The sequence below is a fragment of the Mauremys mutica genome, chromosome 1 (assembly GCF_020497125.1).
Source record: "Mauremys mutica isolate MM-2020 ecotype Southern chromosome 1, ASM2049712v1, whole genome shotgun sequence".
Lineage (NCBI taxonomy): Eukaryota > Metazoa > Chordata > Testudines > Geoemydidae > Mauremys > Mauremys mutica.
Genome location: NC_059072.1, coordinates 149,459,804 through 149,471,225, shown reverse-complemented (window position 1 = coordinate 149,471,225; position 11,422 = coordinate 149,459,804). Strand labels below are relative to the sequence as shown.

Sequence of the window (11,422 nt, the reverse complement as noted above, 5' to 3'; positions counted from 1 at the left end):
CCTGCAGGATACTCAGATCAACCAAACCCAGAGTCTTGTCCTAGAGAAGGGGCACCCAGCCCACCTGAAATGCAAACTAACTTACAATCACACTCGGGTGCTCTGGTACCGACCGGTTCAGGAGCAGGGGCTGCAGCTGCCCTTTTACTCACTTGATATAAAAGATGTGCAGAGTGGTGACACTAGAGAGAGAGAATCACAGCCTCCTGGCTGCAGGCTCAGCTCTTCTACTTCACCATCTCATTTGAGACACTGAATCTGTGTATTTCTGCTCCAGCAGTTCAGACACAGGGGTTCAGTCATCTGCTCTCCTGCTACAAAAACCTCCTCTTCCCTCCCCTTCCCTGCAGCCCCCAGCACCAGAAGCAAGAGGCTGGCTGCCAGTGCAGGCAACAAGTTACTTGCCTCTCTTAGCACTGGAGAGGTGCAAGGTGGGAGAAGGGACTGGGGTTGGGGGAATCCATCTGTCTGGGATGTGCTCACCTGGTATGAGATCCCCAGTTGTCATGTAAGAACACCACTTTCACAAGGCCTTCCATCTGAGGATCTCGGAGTGTGTTGCAGACATTAGTGAAAATAGCCCCATAACACCAGTCAGGGCGGTAGGGAAGGATTATTGACCTCATGTTTCAGATGGAAGAACTGGGGGAGCTCAAAGGTGCAAATTCACAAACATTGATGCCTGGCTTGACAGATGCACTCTCAGTGGGATTGGGGAAGGGCAAATAAGAATCCACAGGGGCTAAGAATATGAACCAATGGTGCAGATTATTTAGGGCTGTTGACTGGGACTGGTTCACAAACCCATTGATATACACCGTATGTCACTTCCATCCCCCAGTGAGGAGGTCAGAATGTGACTTATGGCCTATAATGACACTGCAATGGTGACCTTATGGAGGGGAGTCCAGGTTTTCTTCGCCACCCCAAGCAGTGAAGTGAAAAAAAAAAAAGATATAGCCCTGATCGGCGGCGGCACTTCGGCGGCAGCTCAACCACGCTGCTTCATTCTTCGGTGGCAATTCGGCAGCGGGTCCTTTGCTCCGAGAGGGACTAAGGGACCTGCCACTGATTTGCCACTGAAGACCCAGATGTGCTGTCCCTTTCCAAGCCCCTTTCCAAACACCTGCTTCCTTCGTTGGTGCCTGGAGCCAGCCCTGGGGGAGTCACAGCCTCCTGACTGGAGAATATGATCTTTTGCTTGACTCTCTCTTCTGTGGAGACAGAAACATAGCTTGTGTGTTTCTGAGCCAGCAGCTTCAACCAGCACTTCAGAGTGACCTTCTCAATGTAGGGTTACAATTTTCTCCAGCTTTTGAATGATCTTTGCCCTTGTCCAGTCAGGGCTGTCAGTAGATTTCCTCATATGGAGGAAGGACCATGGGAAGAACAGCATTACATATCAATGTAAAATCCATTCATACCCCTAGGTGGTACCCTTTCCCTTTTGAAATGAAAAGAGAGTTTCAACAGAGGAGAGTCAAGGTGTCTCTGGTTTCTGCAGTAGGGCAGGGAACTGGGTCTCATTTCAGAGACAGAGATGGAAACCCTCAGCATAGCCCAGTGTGCATTTCTGACAGGTTTTAAAGTGACTTTGCAGGTTAGCGGATAATGCTCTTACATATGGTCCAATAAGTAGGCTTACCAGGACTTAGGTTTATATATAGAATTGGCACTGCAGGACAGCCCTAAGGGGAAAGGATTTGTTAGAATTACTCTCTTTTTGTATCCAGCCCAGGTTCCTTCTGCTTTTGGTGGGTGCTCTGTGCTCACATTGCAGGGGTGTCCCACACACAGTCATGGGAGGAGATGATAACTTCTGATTTTCCTGTATCTTGTGGGCTGTTCAAAGGAAGTGAAAGAGCTAATGGTGTCTGAGAGTCTGGGAGCTAACGCTGAAGGTGGAATGGCTGCTGTGGTTTGCGCATACATCCCCTGTATTAAGGATTCCCTTAATAACAAGACCTAACTCCTATCCAATGCTTTTCATTGGTAGATCTCAAAGTGCTTTCAAAGGAGATCAGTATCATTATCCCCATATCCCCTGAAGGGGAGCTCAATGTGGCTCAAAAGCTTGTCTCTCTAAGCACTGCCTCACCCACCTTGTCACTCTTGCATCCGAAGAAGTGGGTATTCACCCACGAAAGCTCATGCTGCAAAACGTGTGTTAGTCTATAAGGTGCCTCAGGATTCTTTGCTGCTTGTCACTCTATTATCCCCATTTGACAGATGGTGAATCTGAGATACAGGGAGGTGAAGGGACTTGCCCAAATTCTCCCAGCAGGCAGAGCCAGGAATAGATCCAAGATCTGCTGAGTCCCAGTTTAGTGTGCTATTCACTAGTCCACACTGTCTTATACTTACTTACTGTATTTGTGCCACACAGGTCCATTCAGTGCTCTTGATTTTGGGGGCTACCGATCTGCTCTCCCAAGGGTCCCATGGAATGATCCTAGCCTCCTCCAAAGGGCACCACTAGGGTTATGGCTGCAGGAGTCAACAGTGACTAGAGTGGGACAACATTTTCATTTGGAAAGTTTTCCCACCATGATTTAATAAAAAATGGGATTTTTTAAAGGGAAAATGTCAATTCCAATGAAAACTTTCTATTTTCTCACAGGAAATGTCAAAACTAAAGTGTTCCTTGTGTATTGAGTAAAACTTATTTCATTTCATCTTTTTTGTTAAAAAAGAGAAAAGAAAATGACATTTTATGTCAAAATCTTGATTTGAAAAAAGAATTTTAATTTCTTTCCAACTTAAAATGTCACTTTGGCTTTTTAAAACTGGATAACTAAAAATAAATGACACTGTAAGGCAAAATTAAACGAAAATGGACATTTTATGTCAATAGAAAAATAATGCATCATGTTGATAGAAAAATGGGTACAAAAATTATTGGGTTTTTGAGAGACAAATTCTGGTTTTCCATCTAACGTTAATAGTTCTTAGCTGAACTTGCAAAGGACTTACATTGAACTCAACAGCATCTCTCTCTCTCTCTAACTTTTCAATACCACATCTGATCTGTTCCAGAATTTCAGGGAATGTTCTATACATGAACGGTGAGAACCCTATTGATTTTGGGGAGGACTGGAAAACAAAAAGGGGAACACATGAAGCCCCCACCAGATCATTAGCACAGCCACAGATTCAAGAACTTTTAACATCTGGTTGATGGCACCCATCAATGGCTTCCAGCATATCAGTACCTCATCTCATCCCTGTTCACCCTTCCAATAGAGTTTAACATATTGACAGCCTGAGACAGGAAGAATAATAATGATGGTGTGAGGGAGAGAAAGAATGGGGCGCATGTGAGAAGGGGGGCATGCACACAGTCTCTGAAATGGGGGCCTTAGTGTGGAGGCAGAGGACAATGGAGCAAATAGAAACATTGTGGGGTCAGATTGGGGGATACTGATATGGAGGTAGGGGGACACACAGAGTGCCTAGCATTGGTGGGTAGGTGGAAAGAGGAGAAAGCAGGATATAGCCCCTTAATGGGGGTGAGGAAAACTGCGGGAAAGGGGAAGGGGGTTAGACCCAGAGACTCTGCCAAGGGGAAGAATGGAGGACCTTGCTATGAGGGCAGGAGGGATGGGGTCACATAGAACCACTTTCCATGCGGGCAAGAATGGGGGACCCTAGCATGGGGAGAATTGCAACATGGGGGAATAAGTTTTCACATAGAGCCCCTGCCATGCAGTGGCGGGGAGGGAATGGGGAACATGGGGGAAGAGAGGCCACACAGAGCCCCTGGCATGGAGGGGAAGAGAATAATGGGGAGGAAGGAGAATGGGGGCACAGCAGGCAGGGGAGGAGATTGGGGGAATGGGGGTATGGCACAGGGCCGGCCAGAGGGGGAGGCAAGTGGGGCAATTAGCCCCGGGTCCTGCAGGGGCCCCCATGAGAGTTTTTCGGGGCCCCTGGAGCAGGGTCCTTCACTCGCTCCGGGGGCCCCAGAAAACTCTCGCGGGGCCCAGGCTCCTGGAGCTTCTTCCGCTCCGGGTCTTTGGCAGTGGGGGATACCCCGCCGCCAAATTATCACCGAAGCGGGACACGCTGCCAAAGTGCAGCCGGGTCTTCGGCGGTAATTTGGAGGCAGGGGTCCTTCCGCTCCGGGACCCCCCGCCGCCGAAGTGCCTTGAAGACCCACGGCGGGGGCTCCCCGCCGCAGACCCAGCTGCACTTCGGCGGTAATTCCGCGGAGAGAGGCCCTGCCGTGGGTCTTCGGGGCCCTTCGGTGGCAGGTCCCGGAGTGGAAGGACCACCCACTGCCGAATTACCGCCGAAATGGGGGGCCCCCTGCTGCCAAGGACCCCAGGCCCCCGGAATTCTCTAGGTAGCCCTAGTATGGCATAGAGGAAGGGGGTACATACATAATACAGAGCTACTGGTATGGGGACCCTGCTATGGGGGAGGGAAAATGGGGGTCACAGAAAGTTCCAGGCATGAGGGGGAGAATTTCAGGGATTCCCTGAAATAGGAAGGAATGGGAGGGTGGCCCTGAGTTTGCCTATATCAGTTTCGATGTGTGCACCCCCTCTGGTGCCTATCAGTGCAGAAGCAGCCCTACAGAGCAGAGCCATATAAAACCCTTTGCTGGGGAAAGGCCCCAGAGATGGGGATGTGGTTAATCTGGTGCATGGCAGCCCTGTGCTTCTTGGGAGCAAGTAAGTCTTTGGCGGAGCCCTGAAATCCCCGTTCTGGTGTCTGCAGGTTGCAGCTCCTTTGTTTTACTGTGTTTGTTTCTTTTGTTTTGTCTCACAGGACACACAGATGCTAAAATCACCCAAACACCAAGCCTGGTACTGAAGAGAGGACAGACAGCCCAGCTGACATGCAGACAAACTGATAATCATAACTATATGTACTGGTATCAGCAGCAGCAGGGGAAGGGTCTGCAGCTGATCTATTACTCTCTTGGTAAAGGCAACAAGGAAGACGGCGACAGTGACATTAAAAATGATTTCACAGCCTATCGACCAGAGCTCGAAGTCTTTGACTTGAACATCACCTCTGTGAAGATGGAGCACTCGGCTGTGTATTTCTGTGCCAGCAGTTTAGACACAGCACTTCAGAGTCACCTCCTCCCTCTACAAAAACCTCCCCCCTCCAAGAGAGCTTCTCCTCCCATCTCTACATAAGAGAGAGATCAGGCTGCTCTCATGCAGACAGGAACAGCTCATTATGCATAGAAATACCAGTAAAGTGCTTCTGAGGGGAGCAGGGAATCAAAGGCAGAGCAGCTCTCTTAAATATGGGTTATTTCCCAAACCATATACGTCCCCTGGTGTTCACCTGGCTAGTCTCATCTTCAGGATGTCACAGCTGCAACCATGCAATTCCTATCATGCAGGCATGAGACAGGGCAAATAGAAATCATAACTTTGTGTTCCAAAAAAAACCAATACTCTCCTTAGGGCCATTCTCATAGCCAACAGAGCAGAGGTATCTAAACTTTTCTTATTGTGTACCACCCCCTTACACACAGAGCAGATTAATGTTTGTGGGGCCCTGGGCCACAGAAAGTGGGGGTCCCTTCCCATCCCTTCCACCTGCAGTTCCTCCCTGTCTCCCCAGTGCTCCTGTCGGGGAGCAGTGTTCAGGGCTTGCCCTGCTCTGTCCACCCTGCGCTCCTATAGGGAGCAGAGGAACCCCCTGCACCCTGATCCTGTGTTCTTCTTAATACTACCTGTCTTTAGCCATCTGTCTCTATTTCACTATGTACAGATATAGTGCAATGTACACAACCAAAAAAACCCCAACAACCCTGCTCAGTTAGACCAGACACACACACACACACACACACCCCATTTCTTACAAGGCTGGTGAGAGAAAACTCAAGTATGGTCTCCATCCCCAAAACTTGACTGTTTTTTACATGGGCATTATAGTCACTTTAAGCACATGCGAAAAGACTGGTGTATCTCTCACCATCTCCACGCCCTCCTTCACCATCCCCCGCAACCTATAACTCCACACCATCATTCCCAGCTCATCTTCCCCTTCCCATCCCATTAAGCCATTAGTACTTTAAAAACCCAGTCTGCAATCAAAAAGTTATACAAACTGTGAACTTTAAGAAAAGCTGTTTTTTCAGGGTCTGTATCTTGGGGACCCCTTGGTCAAAATGACTGTAAATTTGGATCACTAACCCTATCCCACACTCCCATGAGGCACACCAAATTTCAAGGTATTCTGATTAACCATGAGGATTTTAGAGCACTTCAAAGCATCATACTTTAATTAGCAAGTGACTCTTAACCTTAACTGCCACTCTGCTATAATCATAGAAATCATAGAATCATAGAACTGGAAGGGACCTCGAGAGGTCATCTAGTCCAGTCCCCTGCACGTGTGGTAGGATTAATTATTATGTAGACCATTCCTGACAGGTGTTTGTCTAACCTGTTTTTAAAAATCTCCACAACCTCCCAAGGCAATTTATTCCAGTGCTTAACCGCCTTGACAGTTAGGAAGTTTTTTCTAATGTCCAACCTAAACCTCCCTGGCTGCAATTTAAGCCCCTTGCTTCTTGTCCTAACTTCAGAGGTTAAGAAAAACAATTTTTCTTCCTCCTCCTTTTAACAACTTTTGTATATACTTAAAAACTGTTATCATGTCCCCTCTCAGTCTTCTCTTTTCTAGATGAAACAAACCCAATTTTTTCAATCTTCCCTCATAGGCCATGATTTCTAGACCTTTAATCATTTTTGTCACTCTTCTCTGGACTCTCTCCAATTTGTCCACATCCTTCCTGAAATGTGGCACCCAGAACTGGACACAATACTCCAGCTGAGGCCTAATCAGTGCAGAGTAGAGCGGAAGAATTACTTCTTGTGTCTTGCTTACACTCCTGCTAATACAGCTCAGAAATATGTTCGCTTTTTTTGCAACACCGTTACACTGTTGACTCATATTTAGCTTATGATCCACTATCACCCCCCAGATCCCTTTTTGCTGTATTCCTTCCTAGGCAGTCATTTCCCATTTTTTACGTGTGCAACTGATTGTTCCTTCCTAAATGGAGTACTTTGCATTTGTCCTTATTGAATTTCATCCTATTTACTTCAGATCATTTCTCCAGTTTGTCAAGATCATTTTGAATTTTAATCCTATCTTCCAAAGCACTTGCAACCGCTCCCAGCTTGGTATCGTCCACAAACTTTATAAGTGTACTCTCTGTGCCATTATCTAAATCATTGATGAAGATATTGAACAGAACTGGACCCAGAACTGATCCCTGTGGGACCCCACTTGATAGGCCCTTCCAGAATGACTGTGAACCACTGATAACTACTCTCTGGGAACGGTTTTCCAATGCTGAAGACAAAAAAACAAAGGGCGAAACCAACAAGATGCATATGTAATCATATGCATAACATGATCTCTCACTGCTGGAACTCTCATTCCTGATTGTCCCCACCAAAATGTCTTCCATACCTCAAGAGCTATCATAAGTTTTCAGTGTGAGAGGTAGATTATAGTACTCTTGTGTAGTACCATGTTTCACAAGTGGTGCCATTGACTTTAATGGTACTATTAATGGTATAAAGTACTTTTTGATGTTAGGGAGCCAAAGAAAACAGTCCTAAGTGGCTGCAAAATAAGAAAGCACAAAAATAAAGTCTCCATAAGAGAGTATGGTGTGTGTGTCACCTGTGGAACATGTTGCATCTGAACTAAAAACAAAGAAGCACCTGGCTGCAGCAAATTGTAGATTTCTGGAAAGATAAAGGTGCAGTGCATGGAAAACAAAATCCTGACAGTTATAGACACGTGTACAACACTTTCAGATTGTTTGCTTATTGTCATCCCTTGCTGAATTCTGTCTAATTAAATTGTGAGAGCTTAAGTCAAATTTTTCATGCCATAAAACATCATACACCTATGGTGCTGTTTCATATATACAGAGTATTAATGACATTGAGCTACAAGGGAAAACATTCACTCATGGTGAGAAAACGTATTCCTGTGCTCTAGTTACCTGGGGGAAAGGTGGAAGCCCTGTTACTTAAAACTAGCCCAGAGGCAGCCCTGGAGAACAGAGAGTAGGGAATAATCCTGCAGTGACTGTGAGGAAAGAGTGGGTGTTGACGCAATATTCAATCAGCAGTTCTCTTTTAATGCCTCATGTTTGTCATTCAAGAGAGACCAGGAAAAATCATGTTTTTCTCATTTTTGAAAACAGGTCAGTGACCCACAAAGACCCACAAACCCCTAGTTTTCATGTGACACATCAGGAGCAACGGCTGCTTCTGCAAACACCCGCTGCAGCCTTCTGTGCAGCAAGATTATGTGATAACACAAGGCGGCAAAACCACCAGCCTAGGTGGGACAGATAGGCACTGCTATTTCAGTCTAACATGTGCCTCAGAGTGGAGTGCGGGGGGTGCTGTGGAAAGAGGTGATGATGAGTTACAGAAACGGTTTCACAAGCAAATGTTAAACCGCATCCTGTTATGTATAAAATTCAACTGCTATTCTCGTAAATGAACAATATCAAGGTTGGTTAGGCTCATAATTAAAGCCATTCCCTTGCCTCTCTTAATCTGCATACGAGACCTTTTGAAATGTTCTCTGCCATCCCATGCTGAGCTCTCCAGCTCCATCTCACCTTGAACTGCAGCACCTGCTACTGTTGCAGCCCTGGGCTCCCCACACAGCTCTACCAATGCCCCTCAGTCCTGCCCTGCAGCCTCCTGCTATTCCAGTGTTGGTCTCTCCACACAGCTCTACCAGTGCCCCTCAGTCCTGACCTGCAGCCCCCTGCTATTCCTGTGCTGGGCTCCCCACACAACTCTGCCAATACCCCTCAGTTCTGCCCTGTAGCTCCCCTGATATTTGAGCCCCTGCGATTCACCTCCCTTTTCTAGGAGAGATTACTAATAATACTGAAGTGCACAAATGGGGACTATGGTGATTTTAACCAAGCCTATCTAGGCAGCTTTGTACGGTATCATTTTCCCTTAGCCTTTTTGATGCTGTCCTTAGATCTGTATTGCATTGAAGCCCTTCAACAATAATGATTGAACTCTTTAAAAAGATATGGAAGTTATGTCTCTATAAGTAAGAATTTATCCGCCCAAGCAAAAGTATTGCCGTCTGAATCCCTGCTCATTACCACAAACATGGCAATGGTATTGTTTCATTACTAGATGGAAAAGGTAGAATTATCAATAATAATGCAGAAAAGACAGAAGTGTTCAATGAATATTTCTGTTCAGTATTTGAGGAAGAAACAGATGATGCAGTCTAATCATACAGTGATGATAACACTCTTTCCATTCCACCAGTATCTCTGGCAGATATTAAACAGAATGTACTAAAGTTAGATATTTTTAAATAGCAGGTCCAGATAACTTGCATGCAAGAATTTGAAAAGATCTGACTGAAGAGCTCTTAGTGGACCATTAATATTGATTTTCAATAGGTCTTGTAGCTCTCAGGAAGTTCCAGAAGACTGGAAGGAAACTAATGTTGTGCCAATTTTTTAAAAGGGTAAACAGGATGACCCGGGTAATTACAGACCAGTGAGTCTGACATCGATCCTGGGCAAGATAATGGGCAGGCTGATACAGAACTTGATTAATAAAGAATTAAATGTGAGTAATGTAGTTAATGCAAATCACCTTGGGTTTATGGGAAACAGATCCTGTCAAACTAACTTGATCTCTTTTTTTGATAACATGACAAGTTTTTGATAAAGGTAATAGGGTGACAATATATTTAGATTTCTATAATGTGTTTGATCTGGCACTGCCGAACATTTTGACTAGACTAGAATGATGTATTAAAAACTGGCTACGGATAGGTCTCAAAATGAGAGAGACAATGCGGGTGAGGTAATATTTTTATTAGCGCAAACTGTGTTGGTGAGGGAGACAAGCTTTCAGGCTACACAGACCTCGTTTTCAGGTCTGGGAAAGGAACTCCGAGCATCACAGCAAAATGCAAAGTGGAACAGATTGTTTAGCATAAGTAGTTAACACATATTGTAAGGGACCATTCCAGGTAGAGTGGCCTAAATCTTGTCTCTCTCGCCAACAGAAGTTAGTCCAATAAAATATATTACCTCACTCATCTTGTCTTCTGACTACCTAATATTCTATGACCAACACAGCTACAACTACATTGCATAGGTCTTGAAATGTAATTATAAACTGGGAATATTCATTGAGTGGATGTATTTCAAGTGGGGTCACATGGAATCAGTTCTTGGCTCTATGCTATTTAACATTTTATCAGTGACCTGGAAGAAAACATAACATCTTCACTGATAACGTTTGCAGACAATACAAAAATAACAAAGACAACAAGTTGAGAACAATGTGGATTGCTTGCTAAACTGGGCACAAGCAAACAATATGTGTTTTAATATGACTAAACATAAATGTATACATCTGGGAATAATGAACTTACATAATGGGTGACTATCCTGGGAAGCAGTGACTCTCAAAAAGATTTGGGGATCATTGGGGTTAATCAGAAGAACATGAGCTCCCAGTGTGACTCTGTGCCAAAAAACCTAATGCAATCTGTGTTTTATAAACAGGAGAATCTCAAGTAGGAGCAGAGAAATGATTTTATCTCTGTATTTGGTATTTTTACAACAGCTGCTGGAATACTGTGTGCATTTCTCGTGTCCATAATTCAAGAAATAAATTGATAAATTGGAAAGGATTCAGAGACATGCCACCAGAATGATTAAAGGATTAAAAAACCTGCCTTATAGATGCAAAAGGCTCAATCTATTTAGCTTCACAAAGAGAAGTTTAAGGCGTAATTTGATTACAGTCTATAAGTATCTACACAGGAAACAAATATTTAATAATGGGATCTTTAATATAGCAGAGAAAGGTATAACATGATCCAATGGCTGGAAGTTGGATCTAGACAAATTCAGACTGGAAATAAGGGGTAAATCTTTAACAGTGAGAGTAATTAACCATTGGAACAATTTACCAAAGATTGTGGTGGTTTCTCCATCACTGATCATTTTAAAATCAAAATTAAATGTTTTTCTGAAGATCTGCTCTAGGAATTATTTGGGGGAAGTTCTATGGCCTGGATTACACAGAATTTCAGACTAGATGATCACAATGGTCCCTTCTAGCCTTGGAATTTATGAATTTATGAAAACATAAAACTAGAGATGGGCATGAGTCACAAAATTCAGATCTGGATTTGAACTTATAGAATCTGGGGGTGTTTGGATCCTGGGCTTTGGCTTGGACATATCTCTACATAACAGATGCCCTTGCTTCCTCTCACCGTGCCTTGGGATTAAGTGAGCTGCCTCTGATTCACTCGGTATTTAACCTGAGGAACCCACTGCCAAAGGATATTAATTTAGTAAGAGTAAAAAAAGGGTTAGACAATCTTATGAATGAGGGTATTTGTAGGGACACTACCT

General features: G+C 44.6%; 1 gene segment (V, D, J or C); it reads left to right on the top strand.

Moving 5' to 3' along the window:
• The first annotated feature begins 4,618 nt into the window (after nucleotides 1–4,618).
• Nucleotides 4,619–5,150, top strand: LOC123350040. The segment is given in 2 exon segments: nucleotides 4,619–4,676; nucleotides 4,774–5,150. Coding segments are annotated over 2 exon segments (429 nt in total).
• The last annotated feature ends 6,272 nt before the right edge of the window (nucleotides 5,151–11,422 follow it).